General features: G+C 40.2%; 1 protein-coding gene across 4 annotated transcripts; it reads left to right on the top strand.

The window, feature by feature from the left end:
• Positions 1–1,293: 1,293 nt before the first annotated feature.
• MCEE (methylmalonyl-CoA epimerase) lies at positions 1,294–18,842 on the top strand. Of its 4 annotated transcripts, XM_084641054.1 has the most exons (5): positions 1,294–1,519; positions 3,739–3,861; positions 9,200–9,540; positions 12,423–12,508; positions 17,037–17,174. In XM_084641054.1, exons 2-5 carry the CDS (start codon positions 3,768–3,770, stop codon positions 17,047–17,049), a joined length of 534 nt encoding a protein of 177 aa, XP_084497180.1. In that variant the 5' UTR covers positions 1,294–1,519; positions 3,739–3,767; the 3' UTR covers positions 17,050–17,174. The 4 variants fall into 4 exon arrangements, with proteins under 4 accessions (XP_084497180.1, XP_084497178.1, XP_084497181.1 ...); XM_084641052.1 differs by lacking the exon at positions 12,423–12,508 and having other exon boundaries at positions 1,305–1,519; positions 17,037–18,842; XM_084641053.1 differs by lacking the exons at positions 1,294–1,519; positions 12,423–12,508 and adding an exon at positions 1,612–1,795 and having other exon boundaries at positions 17,037–18,842.
• The last annotated feature ends 1,611 nt before the right edge of the window (positions 18,843–20,453 follow it).

A 20,453-nucleotide genomic window follows, 5' to 3' on the forward strand; every position in this document is an offset into this window, starting at 1 on the left:
GTTTTCTCCCCTTGGGTGACTTTAATACTACCCTAGATTTGGATGGTTATTAGCACTGAACACATTTGCTAAATATAGTAACTGTACAGTTATTTTACTATGCAGTTTTGTCTCTGTGACCTAGATTCAACTATTTTTTTAACATACATTTTCAGCAGACATTGAGAACAAAATGTCTGATGGTATTTTGCATCACTAAACTCAAAATTCACCCAGGCACATATTCACAGAACTGGTGTATTAGCATGGATTAATGTTTTTCTTTCTAACACATTACATGATAATTTCCTTCAAGATTATTACTGAAGGTCAAACTATGCACTAGGCCAGGAGCTTCTGCAGCAGTTGGGGAAGTGTTGTGGGAAGGGAGGAATCCACCTACCTCCCAGGCTGCAATTTGCAAAGCCACTCTCCAACTGTTATTCTCTGGGGTTACAGTAACCTTGTCTCCTGTGTGGTTCTTCCCATTCTGCAGAGTTTTGATAGATCCACATAGTAATGGATCTTATTGGTCTCATCCCAGCTATTGTCACAGTCCACCTCTTAAAACCTCCCCTGGGCGTTGGGATGAAGGGAGCTCCCCCCCAATCGTGAGGCTGAGCTTTACAGTGCACTGAATGTTCGTATATGGTGTGTACTTTCCACATACACTCCTTCAACTCCACTCAGAGCCTTCCACACTCTCATAGAGGGAGAGGGGAGACAGATCCCTATTTGATTAAAGCAGTTACCCAGTTTTGGGAGTCTTGAAGGTTGTTTCAGCGAGGAGAAGAAATGGGTGGTGGAGTCAGGTATGGTATCTTTTTGATACAATCTTGTTTATCTAAAATAAATTATAAAATCCGGTTTCCATGAACACAATAGGACTCAAACAACAGAAGGTTATTTGGTCACAGTTCCCAGGCTCTTTCTGACAGCACTTTACCCAAAAGCTCTCTCTCATTTTTTTCTGAGGGTCATACTACTGGGGCTTCTCTTGCTGTGCCTGGGCTTCTTTAATCTTTCTTTGTCTCAGCTGCTTCTCTCACATAGAGACACATAATTCCTGACTCTAGGGGCTGGGCCTTTAAGGAAAAACCATTAATGCAAAACTCACAATAAAATCACAAGAGTTGGTAACACTAATTTTCATTAGCGCCAACGCTGTTGCCAGGAGAAAGTTTCTGCACAAAATGAAAAATCAGCATGTTTCAAGCTATTAAACATTTTATTTTGGAGCAAATAACGGAATCGCTTCTTCACCCAGTCGCTGGTGGTGCTGCTCACAGCCAGAGGCTGATGATTTCCTTTTGCAGAACTGGGCTTTGCCGCAGCTCTGTGCCCCCGCCTTGGAGGGCAGCTCCCTGCAGTGGCCAAAGCAGGGGCTGCCCCGCTGAGAGCACAGCCTGGCTCTGCGCCGGCCGGCCAGCCCGGCCCCTCCTGCCTTTGCCGCTGTGCTCGCGGGAAGAGGCTCTCGATAAAGTTAGATTTGAAGAGCCAGGAGACAAGATGGCAGCCTGCATGGGGAAAGTAGCAGCAGGTAGATACTGAGCGGTGCAGCGGGAGCCTGAACGCGCTGAATAAGGGGGGCAGGTGGGGAAGCGAGGACGGCCAGAGACACGTGTTAAATAGGTCGTGGGGTGGGGGAGTTCATGGCAGGGGAATTGCACATGCTAAGTATAGGGGTAAAAACAGGATATACAAAGTACCCCTGTTAGAGGAACAGTGTGTACAGACAACGGTGGAGGCCATGGAAGGAGAATTGCACCTGGTAAAGATATTTAGGGGGAAGGTGCAGATCACCCATGCTGAGTAGGTGAGTGCAAATGGGTGGTTGTTCACGCTGAGGAGTGGCTCCTGGGTAGTGACTCAGTGAATGGGACATGGGACTTAGTCAAGAATCTTGGCTTGTATTTTTTTGACTCTGCCATAGACTTGTCTGACCTTTGGTAAGTCACTTAGCTTCTGTGACTCAGTTTCCCTTTCTGTAAAATAGTTTTTGCCTTGTGAAAGCTATTGATATCGACAGATGAGAATTTATTATTTTAATTAATTGTGAGAAGTCATGAAATTGTGCGTGATGAGTATTTCTGTACAGTTTAAATGCTCTATTTTGTATTTATTTATTTATTTGTGATCCTAATAATTCAGACTGCTGGGTTGTGGAGTATTGCAGTTTTAGATTCTGATCCTTAAGTTGCTCTGTATGGTCAGATCTCTGCATAGAGGTCTCTTGTCTTTAATAGGTGCAGGATGCTATCCACATGGAGCTTCTTGAAGGATTACTTCAGGACGTCATTTTTTTAGATATGTAGAATTAATGCATCTTATAAGCAAACTTCCCGATTTCCCACAGACGAAATGTGCTACATACCCACATTTTTTCTTATTTTCATACATAGTTTCAACATTGCTAAACGTTTGCAGTGTTTTTTGTTAGATATATTGTTAAATGTAGATGACTTTCTGTTTGTAAATAAAATAAAGAACTCACCCAAGTTTTCAGTGCAAGAGTGTTAGACCAGTTTGGTTGTTTTTAATACTAAGCACAATAAGAAAAAAAATGTGGATGTATTTACTCTATGAATAGAATTTTTTGGAATGTACAGATGATTGTTAGAATAACTCTTAAAATTGGATTTTGTCTTGGTTAGAATCTTCTGTTTTCTTGTGAAAAATAAAGGGTGTTAAGCCTTGTGGGGCAAACCTGAAGCATAATGCCTACTTTTTTAATATTTATCTTGGATGTTACATGCAAACTTCTCTTCCTTCCCTTATGTGGAGACATGATTCTTTTCTCTCTAAAGAGTTAAAGATTGTTTGATCTCAGTTACAGTACCAAAACTAAATTATTGTGCAATTTAGCCATGGACTCGATCTCAAACGGGGACTATCAAAGAAGAAGCAGAGTGCTGTCTAGTCATTAGTATGAGACAGGCAGCTAAAATACCTAAGAACACTCAGTCCATTTTATGGGATAGTACAAACTTTCTGATTCCCTGGATTCTGGGGTCATCTGGAGCAATCCCCAATATAAATTACAGAAGCCCAAAGGCTGTGTAAATTGTGCTGGCTTGTTAATGGCACTTGGAGATTGCTGGTGTTTAGGAATAACTAACCCATGCCCTATGCTCATTGTGCTCAGGGACTGGGAGGTGGTGTTGGATATACTAGTGGCTCTATGCCACATGAGGACCCTTCCTGCTCTGGAATTTTAGGGTAGCTTTCCTTCAGCATACTTGAGAATTGTTCCGAAGGGCATTATCCTGTAATGGTGACTCTCATGTATAACCTCTCTCACATGTATTATTATTGAGTTCAGTGGGACTCCGCATGTGTTTGATGTAACCATTACATTGGTTGTGCAGCTCCCATTGATTAAAAAATAAAATATCTGATCCTGCACCATTGAAATGTGTTGTAATTAAGTATGTGCTGACTTAATTTTATAATGGATGCTGCATCAGCCCCCCAGCTTTTAAAATTGTTTTGTCTGTATTAGAGTGCAAGCTCCTTGGGACGGGAGCTATTTTGTGTGTGTCTGAATTCTGCTGAACACTCTGCTGGTGATCAGTGAACACCAATATAATGAATTGAATAGGTAGTCCAAATAGATACTGCTTAGAATCATTAAGAATGATTTTTTTAAAAGTACTATAGTTGAAGAAAGTGACATAACATGCATTCTATAATCTCAGTGAAATGGGGAAGATGACTAAGAAATTTATGTGGATCCTGTTTTCATATATTTCTTTAAAGGGCAATGTCTCTGAACCATCCCTAGAAACATGAGATGTGTACATTTAAAAAGTAGGTCTTCAAAATACCCCGTGGACATTGATGTTGACTGCATTAGAAGAAGAAAGAAAAAAGAAATTGCACGTAAGAATTTATCTACACATGGTCAGCATCTGCAAATTTCAACCAGGAAAAATGCTTCAGTCAAAGTAGTCTGGGCTACACAATGAGCAGAGAGCCTGGTTCTTCTCTTGTATACAGTGGAGTAAATCATGAATAATTCAGTTAAAGTCAATGGAGAGACATTTGTCTGACTAAAAAATCTATCCCAGAGACAACAAAACCAGTCACCAGAAGAAAGCAAACTTACTTGCTTTACACTACAGAGGCCATGTTTACGCGGTGGGTGTTGCAGCAGCATAGCTATTGCACCATAGCTATGCCACTGTAACCCAGTAGTGTAGACGCAGGCTACAGCAATGGAAGAGGTTTTTCTGTTGCTGTGGGAACTTCACCTCCCTGTGAGACAGTAGCTAGGTTGGCAGAAGCATTCTTCCATCATAGCTGTATCAAAACCGGGGTTTAGGTTGGCCAAGCTATGGTGGTCAGGGCATGAATTTTTCACGCCCTTGAGCATCGTAAGTATGTCAACCTGAGTTGTTTAAGTGTAGACCAAGCCAAAGAATACAGAAACTGGAAAATACGTAAACCAACCTATTCTGTATGTTCTACAAAACATCCAAAGCCTCAATGCATCCTTGGCACAATTTCATAGCAGAATTGTGCATTTGAGGTTGTAAAGAAGTTGAGAATACATAAAAGGCTTCTGATACTCAAGCTTGGCCTTGAGGCATTGGGAGCTTTGACATGGTCTAAAGCAAAAACTGGCATAAAATGTAACCACTGGTTTCATGTATACATACTTGTATCTCATTCTGGCAGCAGTAGTCTAGTGATGGGAGATCTGCCCTGTCCTGCCCTCCTTCCCCTGTCTTCACCGTACCTTCCTCCCCCTCCCCACCCCCAGAAAATTCCAGCACCCACTGTCAACAGATTAACTTTTTAGCAAGCCATTTTATATATCAGAATATGCAATTTCCTGCAATACCATGGACCAAATTTACTGAATTAAGTTTAAGTATTTTAGGAGTTAATTGTAATTAAAAGGCAAATGTTTATACATTATTGTGGGATTGTATGGGACTTCTTTAGGAAACATGACTATGGAAACCCTGGGAAGTGTTGTGAACTTTAGAAGATTCTTCTAAACAATGGGGCAGATAGGAATGAACTTTTAGGGCAGGTCTACATTACTGCTTAAGTTGATCTAACTTATGTTGCTCAGGGTTGTGGAAAAGATGCCCCCCACCCCCCTCTGAGTGACACAAGTTACAGTGACCTAAGCACTGTTCATACTGGCGCTATGTTGATGGGAGACTATCTCCCGCTGACATAACTTTTGCCTCTTGCAGAGGTGGAGTAATTATGCCAACGAGAGAGCGCTCTCCCTTCGGCACAGAGCGTCTTCACCAGACATGCTACAGCAGTGCAGCTGTGCCAATGTAGTGCTTCTAGAGTAGACTTGCCTTGAAAGTTAAGTGTGTTTCTCAGGAAATCTCTAGGGGGTTATGTATGCAAATGTAAGAAGGAGAGGACCTTTTGTCTGTTGAGTGCTTGTTATATGAGGACAGATCAGAAAGACCCAAACTGGATAAAAGAGCGACTCACCGATTAATGGGGGTGGCTGTTTTGAGTCAAGGCAGTTACGAACTTGTGACCACAGAAAAACCCTTGGAGGGGTTTGAAGGAGTGTTCACCTGCCAGAGCTTTTGTTGGAGTTGGGGTGATCTCTGGTAAGCTTATTAGCATATGTGTATGTTTTTACTGTTTTTAATGTCTTATTTGTAAGAATAAATACCATACTGCTCTTTCTGAGCAAGCATAACCGTGGGCAATTGCCCTGTTGTTAGCCTCTGAGGATAAAATCAAAGCAGGCCTGCCTAGGCACTCTGCCTTGCTGGGGACGTCATAGTTTAGTCAGGGAACTGTGCAGCCTGGAAAACCCATCAGAAGGGAAAGAGACACAGGGCTCTGCCCAAGAGTGGTAAAGGCTGATGAGCCGGAAGCCTGAAGGTGGGTGCCCTTGCTGGAGTTTGTAATCCTAATTTAAACCCTCTTTCTCATGCTGTAGTTTCCTCTGATTATCTCTGCAGTCAGCTGAGGAGGCCCTAGACATTCACATAGACAGACCATATGTTTGTGTTGTTTCCTGTTCATAAGTCTTATGGCCTGTTTCTGTTTTAATTAAAATATTTATTTTATAATGAAAACTGTTCAAAATTATTTAAGTAATGGCTTCAACCATTTACAACCCCTCTCCCAGGGCCTGCCAGTTCAATTCTACTGCAATATTCTTAAAAATCAAGCATTTTTAGCAAGCTAAGCAGAAATGGGAATGGCCAGTATTTGGAAGAGAAAACTAACCTAATTGTTATAGGTGACTCAGTAGGTGGTATTCGTCCTCAGAGATCTGAATTTGTATCTACTGAAGTCAATGTCAAAGCTCCTATAGACTTCAATAGTGTAGAATCGAGACCTAGATCAGTACTGAATCACTTCCTCTGCACAGTTCTTCAGTGTTCTTCTCTAACCTGGAGCCTTAGTATGGATTGGAGATTAATCAATTTCAATCAATAAATAATCATTCAATCTCTTAGACTGCAGTGGTCAATAAATATTCTGTCTCCTGAGCGCTACAGTATCAGGAATATTGATCAGGATCATTGAATTAGAGACCTTAGAAGCACATGAGAAAGAATTGCAATTTATCACAAGTCCCTTTATTGATAAATCCACTAAGCAGATAAACAATCCCACCAATGCTGAAATACAAGAGCAGATAGAGAGACAGTGTTAAGCCCTAGGACTGGCATCACTCACATCTCCTGCTAGGGGACCTTGGAGTGTCAGTCATTATCTTCATTGTCCTCATCAACCATTTGTCATCCTGGTGTCTTCCCCCTGTGTTTTCCCACACCCACCCCAGCACTCAGGCTGGACAACAACTTTTTATTCTGAGGTATGCTTATGCCTACTGCTGCTCATAAATATGCATAAGGGTTCCAATCTCTTTTTCCTTATCCATATGCCATTAATTTAGGGATGCCCCATCTCTTACTGGGTGTCTCCTTACTACCCCTTATTCTCATTAATATCTATGTACTATAGCAACTTGAGGTTATTATAGAATTCCCCAAAATGTTGTTATCGGGCATCTTGTGGCATTAACTGGTACATTGTGCCATAGTTTCCAGTCTATTAAATGCTGATGTTCTGGAAACTATGCAGTAACATGTATTTTACTGCAATTTTACACTTCACTGGTACAGGATTATCTTTCAGTCAACTAGTCATGCACATCAGTTTCAGGCCTAAGGCCTTGTGTGGCTAAGCTGAATATCTCACAGATCTGAGGACCTATGTTACAACATTAATTAATACTTATAGTTCACCTCTATATTCTAAATATACTTAATATCTCTTATTCTTTGCTACAGACTTCATCCTCTGCAAAGGCAGCAGGAGCAGCATTGCTGTACAGATGCCTCTTAAACAAGCTGTGCAAACTCATGGCACTTCTCTATCCCCACTCCCAAAAAAAACCCACAACCAAGAGAAATGGCAAAATCCATGAACCACTATAGCAAACCACTATTCCTAATTATGAGATCCTTCCTTCTCTAAGCCTGTCGTGCATCCCAGGTTTTAACTCCAAGCTCTCAAATTTCTCAGTTTGGTTCATAGCCAGTCACAAGAAAAAATCATAATGCTAAGTATTGGACTGACGTATGTGTGTGTGTATATAAAATGAAAATCACTTATTCTACTGACAAATATACAGCCCTGACAATAGTCCAATATGAGTAGACAGGAGTCCACAGAAGCAGGTTAAAGTTCAACAAGGGCCTCCTCAGAGACATCCACAAAGAGCTCAGCTGCCATAATTGTTGGTCCATGTTGTTTCTCATGCCAGTGAGCCTTTCCATGACTAAATTGTCTCAGATCTTATTCACCCATTTCTGCCTGGATGTAGACCCCTGCCTTTATGCCATCAGGTGACCATATTGTTAATGACCTTATGCGTACATTCTGAACCAAACTCTGCTCCGTTTCTCATGCAAGTAGTCACATTGAAGTCAGAGAAACTGTTTGCATTAATAGAGCAAACAACATTTGGCCCTAGCAAATGCTTTGAGATGGAATACCCTTAAAATGGCTAAGAAGGGGATAGGGTGGCCAGGTGTCAGGTTTTCGACCAGAACATCCAGTCAGAGCTACTGACCAGACACCCAAAGTCTGGTTACTGTGGGTGAGGGAGGCACCAGGTCATCACCCACACCAGCTTGTACTCAGTCACGGCCGCCTCCTACCTGCATCGGGCGGCTGCAGCTCCAAGCCCTGGCCTCCGCAGGCAAGACCCTACTGACCCAGGCAGAGGGGAGTAGAGGCGGGAGAGGGGAAAAGCAATGAGCAACAGGGGAGAGAGAAGGAAGAGGAGCAAATGGAGGGGTGAGGCCTTCGGGAAAGAGGCAGGGCATGATGGGGCCTCGGGGAGAGCTGGGGCAGGGGAGGTTCCGGCAATTCTGCTGGAGTATCTGGTATGTAAATATTACAAAGTTGGTAACTGTAGAAGGATGCTGTATGTTAAACAGAATAATCCTTAGAATTCTTTCCAGCTGTAGAGCATTTCACTAACTTTTTATCCTCAAACAGTCCTGTGATATAGGAAGTATTAGTCCATTATACAAATGTGAAAACTAAGAAAGGAAGAGAGGCAAAATGATCTACCCAACATCACAGAGGGATGGAATGGCAGAGATGGAATAAAACTTGGGAGTTATTGGCTACCACTCTTGTGACTTAACATTTGATCACATCTCCCTCCACTGGGAAGCAACTAAGATTGTTCACCTTTCTATAGGTATTTGGGCTTTAGGAATAAATATATTAGTTCTTCATTATGTTTAGACAGGTTTTTTTTACATCCTTATTTCTATTTTATTAAATGTGAAGCTCTGAATAATACAAAAACAATGTACAGGTTAGTGGTGTGTAACTGGCCCTTAAATTCTATAAACTTGTGCATATAATTATGAAAATCTTTATTTTCATACCAAGCTCAACTGAAGCTTAAAATTAACTTTTTAAAAAAATCCCTATTGTTGTTTGTAATGGACACATCTGAGCATTCATGCTATAAATTCTTCATTTACCTCCTCTGAATTAATTTGTTTCAGAACAAAAAAAGCCATTGAACTGATAGCAGAAGAAGAGAAAATGCTTCCCTGCTATCTTCCTATCTCTGTCTTTAGCATACCATAAATGTAAGGACATAGGAGTTATTTGGGCTTCATTAAAAGGGGAAAGGACGTGCATTAATTTTTTTTCAAAAGGATTATGACGATGTCATTCAATTTTACAGGGCTTCTTACCAGATTGCAAACTACAGCACACACGGTACGGACTTTATCAGTGTCACGCTCCTTAACTCAAAAAGTTCCATGCTCTTTGTGGAAATTGGGGCGACTCAATCATGTAGCAATTGCGGTACCTGATTTGGAAAAGGCCCAGTCTTTTTACAAGAGTGTTTTAGGAGCCCAGGTGAGTGAGACAGTTCCTCTTCCTGAACATGGCGTCTACACTGTTTTTGTGGAGCTGGGAAACACAAAGCTGGAACTGCTGAACCCTCTGGGAGAAAAAAGTCCAATTTCAGGCTTTCTGCAAAAAAACAAGGCTGGAGGAATGCATCATATCTGCATTGAGGTATTATACATGCATACTTTCTATTATATTAAAAAAAATCTTTATCTTGTTAAACAGCTTCATACTTTCTAATAGATTCAACCTGAATAAAAACCCACATTGGTTATGCCGAGTCATTATCATTTGGGTAATTCTACTGAAGACCAGCAAATAAAAAGTGAAGTTGCAGTGATGAAATTCAGGCCAATTTCATATTGTCATTATACAAGCAGTTTTATTTTCTTTTTAATCTGCCCAAACTGAATTCAATAATTGTAATGTCCTGCCTGAAAGAAATGGGGACAAACTCATAGAATGTAGCAATGTCCAGCAAAGGTGGCAATTTCGGGATGTTCAAAATATATGCACTGGAAAAACCTGTGTGTGTCAGTTTTTATATATCACTTATAATGGGGTGCACAAGTGTAAATTAGAGCATAATTTGAAGACAGTGGGGTTTTACCAGAGTTCCTGTGTTTTATATTTTGTTGAAAATTCAATATGCAAGTCAGAAAAGAATCCTGGGAAAACGCTCACTGCTGTGTTGGTTCTCAGAGATGAGAGTAGTAAAATTAGGTAATCAGAGATGAATCTGCATATTCACAGGGAGTAGAACTACTGAGCAAGGTCGTGTGTGTTTGTTTTTTTACAATCACTTTTCAGAATAGAATCAAAATTTAAAGGTTATCACAATATACACTTAATTGTGTTGCATATTGTATATGGTCCTCATATACAATATAGGGACCCGTCTCAAACACACATGCGTATCTTTAATCATGTGAGTAGTCCTGTTGAACTTAGTAGGACTACTCACATGAATAAAGTTAAATTGATTGCCAGATTGTGTCCATAAACTATAAGTATCGTAAATTACATACTTACAAGAAAAATAGAAAATTCTTCACATGTATAACATATCCAGGTTTTCCCCCTAAATTATTAAGCCTCCATATTTTCAAAGTAGAGCCTGTCAGTATAGACCGGCCAATCACCGTATAACACTGCTCAGATGACATGCAGAGCAGTTGATATCATAAACCGAGCTGCTCGCATTATTCTTAAAGAAAATGTATAAAAATTCAAACGTGTAATACAAAATTATAAAAATTGGATAGGACAACTCTCAAGCTGTTTGATTTATGCTTTACGCTTTTCGAACCTTTTGTCTGTGTTAGTCTGTAAATTGATACTTTGTGTATTAATTTTCTATTTTCTTTATCGCAACTGAAATATTATAACTGCCCTGAATATTTATTATTTAATATTAAAACTTTAGGATATATTCTCCACTGAACAAGAAAATAATCTTTAAGGTAGTGGATTGGTATTAACAAGTTACATTCAAAAATAGTATTGAGTGCTTAGATGGAAACTCCCCAATTTCAGTTGCTATGGAAATTTGTCATTGACTGTGGAACAGATGTAAGTGAAGATTAAAACAAAAAGCCTTAATTCAGATATTCTTACAGATGAATTAGAAGCTTGTCATATATAGAAAAAAGGCTACAATTGGCTGTTTATGAGACAGGGAAAACAAACTCCCACATTTGACTCTCTGTTGGAATAGTAGAAGGACTGTAGGTCAGCATTGAGTTGACAGGCTAGAGGAAAATCTTGCTCATTAATAGTTGCACTTCTATCTGTCTTTCACAGAGGGAACTCAAAACATTTCACAAACATAAAAAATCCTGAGGTATTCCCATTTATAAAGAGATTAAATGAACCATAGTGAATTAGTTGTTCTAGGCTAGATAGTAAGTCAGTGGTAAAGGAGGGAATGGAACACAAGAGTCTTGGCTACCAGTCCCCTGCTTTAACTTCTTCCGAGGCTGGATGTTTTATATTGGCAATTATAGATTCTGTTTTGTGATTCATGCTAGCACAGAGTTCCTGGACTGCATTTGTTCTATTTGCATGGCTCAATAGTTTAGAGCTTGGTAAAGTATTAAATCATATTAGTCTACTTCTGCAGTAATAAATTACTTTAAATAAATCTTTTTAATTAATGACTTCCACAGGGAAAAAAATAGAACCAACAAGACAAAAAGTGGAGGTGGGGGGAGGAGGGTGATTTGCCCATGTATGGCAGTGTATGATTATGCAGAATGCTGTTTAAGCATATTGAATTTTAATACAAGCGATGATATAGTGTATCATTCATGGGGGGGGAGGAATGGGACAAAAAGCATGCTTTTATTAGTTCTCTTTTCCAGTTCTTTCTTTGAGCGTCCTTTTGAATAAGATGTATTTTTCAGGAAATGGTAGATCATAATTTAATGCAGCAAAAATGGAATTCCTTTTCAAGAAGTGTAGACTTCCCCCCACAGGAGTAAATTTCTGCCTATGGCTGTATGTCAGGGAGGGATGACTATTCCCTGCTTCCATTTCCCAAACAATGAGGAGGAGGGAGGGGAACAGTTAAGCCCTTATCCTGTAAACCCTAAGGCTTGACTTACACTAGAAAATTTGGTCAGTATAACTACATCACTCAAGGGTGTGAATTCTCCTGTCGAACTGGCTACTGCCTCTCAGGGAGGTGGAGTACCTATGCTGACAGGAGAAGTCTCCCATGGACATGAGTAGTGTCTTCACAGTAGCGCTACAGTGGCACAACTGTGTTGCTGCAATGTTTTACATGTAGGCAAGCCCTTAAGTGTGCCTAAGTTTACTACCGTGACTAGTCCCCTTGAAATTAAATTTAAGTACACCTATATAGTGGATAATAAATCGGAGATGGCTACTGTTCACTTTATAAATTCTGTTTTAGTGACTCAGCAATTGCATTCAAATTCAGTAGATCAGAATGTTTTATATTTCTTGTAAGTATAGTATCTATTTGCAGTTGTTCAAGAAATTAAAATAAAATACTAATTCAATCTGCTCAAATTGCTGTTAAGCAGAATTGTTTTGCAGTGCTGTTAGGAGAATGTAAAAGACTACAGCAGAACTCAAGAAGTGGAGATGGGGAAGACAGGAATAATAAGTGGTAAGGGCTGTTTTTAAAAAAAACTCCAAACTGCTAAGTAGTAGAAATAGCAACACTACTTAATTACAGCTACAAAGAGAGGAACACACTAGGAATATTTAAAATGACTATATCTACTTAAATCTTTTAGGAGCTGGAGTGTGTGTTTGTTTGTTTCAAAGATACTTCAAGAAGCATAAAGAAAAGGAGTACTTTATGAGCTACTTCGTGAGCTACAGCTCACTTCATCGGATGCATACTGTGGAAAGTGTAGAAGATCTTTTTATACACACAAAGCATGAAAAAATACCTCCCCCCACCCCACTCTCCTGATGGTAATAGCTTATCTAAAATGACCACTCTCCTTACAATGTGTATGATAATCAAGGTGGGCCATTTCCAGCACAAATCCAGGGTTTAACAAGAACGTCGGGGGGGGGGGGGGGGTAGGAAAAAACAAGGGGAAATAGGTTACCTTGCATAATGACTTAGCCACTCCCAGTCTCTATTCAAGCCTAAGTTAATTGTATCCAATTTCCAAATGAATTACAATTCAGCAGTCTCTCGCTGGAGTCTGGATTTGAAGGTTTTTTTGTTGTAATATCGCAACTTTCATGTCTGTAATCGCGTGACCAGAGAGATTGAAGTGTCCTCCGACTGGTTTATGAATGTTATAATTCTTGACATCTGATTTGTGTCCATTTATTCTTTTACGTAGAGACTCGCCAATGTACATGGCAGAAGGGCATTGCTGGCACATGATGGCATATATCACATTGGTGGATGTGCAGGTGAACGAGCCTCTAATAACATCAGCCACACTATCAGGCCCTGTGATGGTGTCCCCTGAATAGATATGTGGGCACAGTTGGCAACGGGCTTTGTTGCAAGGATAGGTTCCTGGGTTAGTGGTTCTGTTGTGTGGTATGTGGTTGTTGATGAGTATTTGCTTCAGGTTGGGGGGGCTGTCTGTAGGCAAGGACTGGCCTGTCTCCCAAGATTTGTGAGAGTGTTGGGTCATCCTTCAGGATAGGTTGTAGATCCTTAATAATGTGTTGGAGGGGTTTTAGTTGGGGGCTGAAGGTGAAGGCTAGTGGCGTTCTGTTATTTTCTTTGTTAGGCCTGTCCTGTAGTAGGTGACTTCTGGGAACTCTTCTGGCTCTATCAATCTGTTTCTTCACTTCCGCAGGTGGGTATTGTAGTTGTAAGAATGCTTGATAGAGATCTTGTCAGTGTTTGTCTCTGTCTGAGGAGTTGGAGCAAATGCAGTTATATCGCAGAACTTGGCTGTAGACAATGGATCGTGTGGTGTGGTCAGGGTGAAAGCTGGAGGCATGTACGTAGGAATAGCGGTCAGTAGGTTTCCGGTATAGGGTGGTGTTTATGTGACCATCGTTTATTAGCACCGTAGTGTCCAGGAAGTGGATCTCTTGCGTGGACTGGACCAGGCTGAGGTTGATGGGGGGATGGAAATTGTTGAAATCATGGTGGAATTCCTCAAGGGCTTCTTTTCCATGGGTCCAGATGATGAAGATGTCATCAATATAGCGCAAGTAGAGTAGGGGCGTTAAGGGACGAGAGCTGAGGAAGCGTTGTTCTAATTCAGCCATAAAAATGTTGGCATACTGTGGGGCCATGCGGGTACCCATAGCAGTGCCGCTGATTTGAAGGTATACATTGTCCCCAAATGTAAAATAGTTATGGGTAAGGACAAAGTCACAAAGTTCAGCCACCAGATTAGCCGTGACATTACCGGGGGCTAGTGTTCTTGACGGCTTGTAGTCCATCTTTGTGTGGAATGCTGGTGTAGAGGGCTTCTACATCCATAGTGGCCAGGATGGTGTTATCAGGACGATCACGATGGATTGTAGTTTCCTCAGGAAGTCAGTGGTGTCTCAAAGGTAGCTGGGAGTGCTGGTAGCGTAGGGCCTGAGGAGGGAGTCTACATAGCCAGACAATCCTGCTGTCAGGGTGCCAATGCCTGAGATGATGGGGCGCCCAGGATTTCCAGTTTTATGGATCTTGGGTAGTAGATAGAATATCCCAGGTCAGGGTTCCAGGGGTGTGTCTGTGCGGATTTGTTCTTGTGCTTTTTCAGGGAGTTTCTTGAGCAAATGCTGTAGTTTCTTTTGGTAACCCTCAGTGGGATCAGAGGGCAATGGCTTGTAGAAAGTGGTGTTGGAGAGCTGCCGAGCAGCCTCTTCTTCATATTCCGTCCTATTCATGATGACAACAGCACCTCCTTTGTCAGCCTTTTTGATTGATGTCAGATTTGTTTCTGAGGCTGTGGATGGCATTGTGTTCCGCATGGCTGAGGTTATGGGGCAAGCGATGCTGCTTTTCCACAATTTCAGCCCGTGAACATCGGCGGAAGCACTCTATGTAGAAGTCCGTCTGCTGTTTCGACCTTCAGGAGGAGTCCACCTAGAATCCTTCTTTTTGTAGTGTTGATAGGGAGGTCTCTGTGGCCCAACTTGATTATCATACCCATTGTAAGGAGAGTGATCACTTTAGATAAGCTATTACCAGCAGGAGAGTGGGGTGGGGGGAGGTATTTTTTCATGCTTTGTGTGTATAAAAAGATCTTCTACACTTTCCACAGTATGCATCCGATGAAGTGAGCTGTAGCTCATGAAAGCTTATGCTCAAATAAATTGGTTAGTCTCTAAGGTGCCACAAGTATTCCTTTTCTTTTTGCGAATACAGACTAACACGGCTGTTACTCTGAAACCTTTCAAGAAGCATGATGTTGTTCCATGTAGAGCTCTGTTCAGCAAGAGATCTGTGACCTTTCATGGTGCAGAAGTTACCAAAGATGACTGTCAAAGGATGGCATACTGTTAAGTCTGAAAAATTATAAGAAATGTGGCACTCAGTCATTCCTTGCTGTGAAATGTAAAAATACTATGTTGAAAAGATATATATTTTCAGATGTAACAGGTCAAGTGAGCCAAGATCCACAAAATCCAACAGTCAGAGTTTAAATTAAATGGATGAGTGTGGGCTTGTGGCAGCTAGAATTTTGCAAGAGATTTAGTGCTAAAATTTCTCTAAACAAATTCAAAAGAGTTCAGATAAAAGCATCAATAAAGGCTTCCTGTAGCTCTAGGGCTTCCATTAGGATGGCCTGATATTCCTATGTAAGGCCAAATTACAATGAGGAGCCCTAGTCTATCCTAGAAAAATGACCCATTGTAGTGTGGTTGAAAATAATTTGCTACTGGCAAAGAATAGTTGGAACACTTTAACACCTGTTACAGAAAGCATATTGGACACCTGGTGGAAGGGGAGAGGAACCGGTTCTTGATACACACAGTCACCAAGCAGATATTTTCCTAATGGAGATGCACCCAGAGACTCTCACAGCTCACTCTCATTATTGTCCCTTGGGATGCAGTAATTCACTCCAGCTGAGCCCAGCCATGTTTCTCCTTCCGGCTGGTTTTGCTAGCTATCTCTGCAGGAAGTGCAGGCAGCTGTGCTGATTTCTCTACTCAGGGGATGAACCTCAAGGGGTTACTACCCATCACAGAATGTATTACACTTGTAATTAAGGGTTCTCTAATATTAGCATTTTCTAAAAAGCAAACTGGTAACAGTATGGGGGTATGACTGCAGCAACTTCAGGATTTTTAAAAAATCTCAGTTGAAAAGGATTAGGACTTAATTGAATTCTACTTCCTCTGCATTTGCATTATGTAAAGTTTATGTTTTCACAATTACATCTTTTAAGCTTATCCATTTAGCTATGTCCAGGCACCTGTCTTGAAAAACAGCACTCCTGTTGTTCTAGTGCCGGGACTTTATTAACTGGTAGTTGTGCTAAACTGAATGTTAATTTTGTTCTTCCAACAAGCTTGCATTCGAGATCTGGGTGAATCAAAGTCTCACTTTATATCAGCACATCCAAAGTAACAACCATTTGGCACAACTTAAGGACAAGTCCATGTTAAATACTCTTTTTAGGTTGCCCTGAAATTATATATGTGATGATACTTTTACTATGAAGTACAGTTGCCCAAGAGGAAAATGGATCACAGTCCGGTGTGTATTATCCTCTAGTATTCTTGGTAGTTCGAGGTGTCTCTGAGGAGATCCATTTATACCAAACCTAACTGGTAAGATCAAGATGAACCTAAGTGAATGGTACATAACCCCAGCATTTAATGAGTCAGGATTCTGTCTTCAGTTAGATGGGAAAGCATTCCTTGGTTAATGATCTTGTAAAGCTATACAATCTACTATTTAGGAACAATGTGGAGCTTACAGCTATTGATTTTGATTATTTATTAATTTTGCATTATAAAGTAACTAAAAGGTTGATGTATTACAGAATCTCTTAACAAACAGAACTATTAAATATAGTACAATCTTCTTGACATTTCTTGATTAAAATCTCCAGGTAACTGCATGTTTCTGTAGCATTTTTGGTTTTTAGAATTATGTAGTGCTTTATTTTTATTATGGCACTACACTATTGTTCCTAATGTAAAATCTGTGAATCATACACTTTAATGTTCCACATTGTATACATGTTTGTTTTTATAAGGTTGATGATATAAAAGCGGCTATGGCAGAACTGAAGGAAAAGAAGATCCGAATATTGAGCGAAGAGCCCAAAATAGGGGCGCACGGCAAACCAGTGATTTTTCTCCACCCTAAAGATTGTGATGGAGTCCTTGTAGAACTTGAGCAAGCCTGAGCTGTAATCCTAAAAAATGAAATTATGAACTAATTGCAAACCCAATGAGACGGTGTTGGAATTTGTATTATGCCTTGCACTGTGTAAAAGTCATTGTACTTAATTCTTTCTTGTTGATTAAACGCATTACAGCTCTTAAGTTGTGAAATGTGGAGAAATAACAATACATACAGGAGGAAGCTAAAGCACTGTTAACCCTCCTAGTCATCTGGGGCTATGACTTTTGTTTTGTTCAGACCTTCAAAAATAATACATTTAAATGTATTTGGATTCCATTAGACTTTGAATTTAAATAGTAACATGAGCTGAGGTACATATACAATATAAAGTCTTTTTTTTTTTTTTGTTATATCAGTTTGTGGCATAATTTTAATATATAGATTTCTAGGTTACCCTATATCATTTTGCTCTGTATTACCCACTTCTAGATAACAAGAAGATGGCTCAGATATTGCTGTAAGAAAGAAGTCTACAAGAGAACATTGTATTTTCTGTCTCCATCATTATAAGCATTATCTGAGCTCCATATTGATTGGTTCATTCAGTTATAGGATCCTTGTGTTATTGTTTGGTTGTCTGCAATTGCTAAGCAACTGTTCTCTACCATAACAATTGCTGCCAAGAAAACTGTTGTCTAAATCACCATTTTGTAGCTTTATGTATTACATATATATGAAAAAAAATCAAGATTTATAGGGGCATAATTGGTTTATTTTAAATATACTGTGATTACCAAATACTTATTTTGTTTTAGTTTTGTCAGCAGATATATCTTTGATTTTTAAATTTTAGCTCATACTGATTTATTCTGTTTTCTTCCTGATTGATCTTGAGTGCCTGAACTGAAACCTGACTATTAGGAAAATATCTGGGACATACCAAAAAAAGGCTAATGACTAATATTTTAATTTATATTTTGTTTTCCTTTACAAAAACATTTTCAGGTGATATCTTATTAAAATGTGTATGAATTTTTATTTTACCAAGAGATAAATAAAGCCATCTAGGTCCTGGTGCTGCAAATACTAACTTTACATCTCGGAGTAGTTCTGCTGAAGTCAGTGAGACTACTCATGTTTGAGTGTTTGCTAGATTGGGACCATAGTTTATAAGGGGCCAAATCCTGTTCACTTTATTCATGAGAAGTCTCTTCATCACTTTAATAAAGCTAATCACATGAGTAACGTGAACACCATTTGGCCCAATCTCTTTTTTTACATTGTGGGGGGGGGCATCTACAGCAGAAATAGAAATTGCATATTTTGAAGGCCACATCCTTAAATGTTAAATAAATAATAAGCTCTTTAAAGGATTTATAAATAATTAGATTATTCTATATTTTATATGATAAAGCATATTTCTGAATTTCACTCTTAGAGTTTTGGATGCAATTAGAGGAAGTGTTTCCTCCTTTTAGGAACAGGTTACTTTTTTTATCCAGTTTTAATCCATAATAATTGGGCACTAGTGTAGAAGTTAAATAATTTGTGCTTTATTTCCTGTTTGCTACAATAAAAACAGATATATGATGGTCACCTAAGTCAGATTTAATCACGACTTTGAAGATCCTGAAAGCTTGTGTGGTGGTCTTCTGACGCAAGAACCTTAATAATGCAAGAAATCTTGTTATACATTAAAGATGTTAACTTTGGACTCACCGTTCTATTCCTACCTGAAGTAAAAATTGGTTCTCAAGGAAAATGCACTGAGCCTTGTGCAGGGCTATTACATCTGTTCAGTGAACTGTTTATAGAATAGTGAGATTCTGCAAGTTTAAATTTTGTAGATAATTAAGCCAGCGAAAGGTAGGTAAGTACTTAATTTCCCCCCTTAATTTTATTCTGCTACTCTAGAAATCCTGGTTATTATTTTACATATTATTTTATTTTCAGATCATTTGAGGAACAAGAGGCTTTTTTTTTCCCCTTTCAGAATGGATCAAGAATTAAAATGTCAAGATTACAGGGGGGTTTTTGTTGGCTAAAATTATTGGTTACTTGTCTTTGAACCTGAGACTGTTGGGTTGGGCTACTATCACAATAACTGGAGTAGAAGGACTACCAGGTTAAAATTCCTTTCTTTCCCCTTTGTCCTATCTAAAGTTATATGCCCTATGTTGATTGAGGACTAGCTTGACTTGGTCCAGGAACTCCCCACTTAACGTCCTCTCGCTTAACGTTGTTTCGATCTTACATCCCTGCTCAATTACAGAACATGCTCCATTTAAAGTTGTGCAATACTTCGCTGTAATGTCATTTGGCTCCCTATCAGCTCCCCTATGCTCCCCGCCCAGCACCTCTTGCCTGCAGATCAGCGCCTTCCCCCTCCTCCTCCTGCACGTGGCAATCAGCTGGCTTGAGGCGTTCAGGAAGGAGCGGGAGGGGTGAGGACTTGGCACGCAGGCTCCCCTCTCTCCCCTGAACGCTGCAAACCAGCTGATTGCCATGGGCAGGAGAGGGAGGGGGGGAAAGAAGAGGTGGGTTAAGGGTGGGGCTTGGAGAAAGGGGTGGAGTGGGCAGGCTGAGGGTTAAGCCCCCACCCCTCGTGCTTGCAGAGTAGGGGAAGCTGCTGCTGCTGCACAATGTGCTTCTCCTAGCCTACAGCACCTTCAGCCTCCTTGCTGCCTCATTGTCTCCAGTGCCGGTGGGCTGTGCCTGTGTGGGATAGGGCGCGGGTACCTCCCAACTACAGTACTGTACTGTACGGCAAAAAAAAAATTCCCTAGAACCTAACCCTCCCGCCCCCCATTTACCTTCATTCTTTTTGGCAAACTGAATTCGCTTAACATCGTTTCACTTAAAGTCGCATTTTTCAGGAACATAACTACACCATTAAGTGAGGAATTACTGTAATAGGTAAGGCTGACCAAGAGTGGATGAGGGTCTTGAGTGAACAGGACTTTTTTTTTTTTTATATCTGAGATGTTTTTCTTCAGACAGTGTCTCCTACAGCACCCATACGGCTCTTTATCAGTTTCCTAGGTACTCACTAGAAAATTCTGTCACACAGTATTTGCAGCAACAATTACCAGCGAGTTCTCAACTAATTGACTTCAGAGAGGGTTCCATGGGGTGTAGGCAACTGCTGCCTTTGCTCACTGTAACAATCTCATTTTGGGTTGGGAGTAAAAACTTAAATCACTAAACACTTGGTAGAAAATAGGGCTCTCACCTTACTCTGAAGAGAGCACACACTATATACATCAAAACTTATTCTCTCTTTAGAGTAACCAGACATTCAAAAATAAGCTTAAACTCCCTCCCC

Source organism: Lepidochelys olivacea (genome assembly GCF_965140295.1).
Source record: "Lepidochelys olivacea isolate rLepOli2 genome assembly, chromosome: 10".
Taxonomy (NCBI): domain Eukaryota; kingdom Metazoa; phylum Chordata; order Testudines; family Cheloniidae; genus Lepidochelys; species Lepidochelys olivacea.

Bases quoted from the DNA above. Each gene is read 5' to 3' on its own strand.
- MCEE (XM_084641052.1), top strand. From the start codon at position 3,768: ATGAGATGTGTACATTTAAAAAGTAGGTCTTCAAAATACCCCGTGGAC. The intron at 3,862-9,199 runs GTAAGAATTTAT...TCAATTTTACAG, and splicing joins AAAGAAAAAAGAAATTGCAC to GGCTTCTTACCAGATTGCAA. The intron at 9,541-17,036 runs GTATTATACATG...TGTTTTTATAAG, and splicing joins TGCATCATATCTGCATTGAG to GTTGATGATATAAAAGCGGC.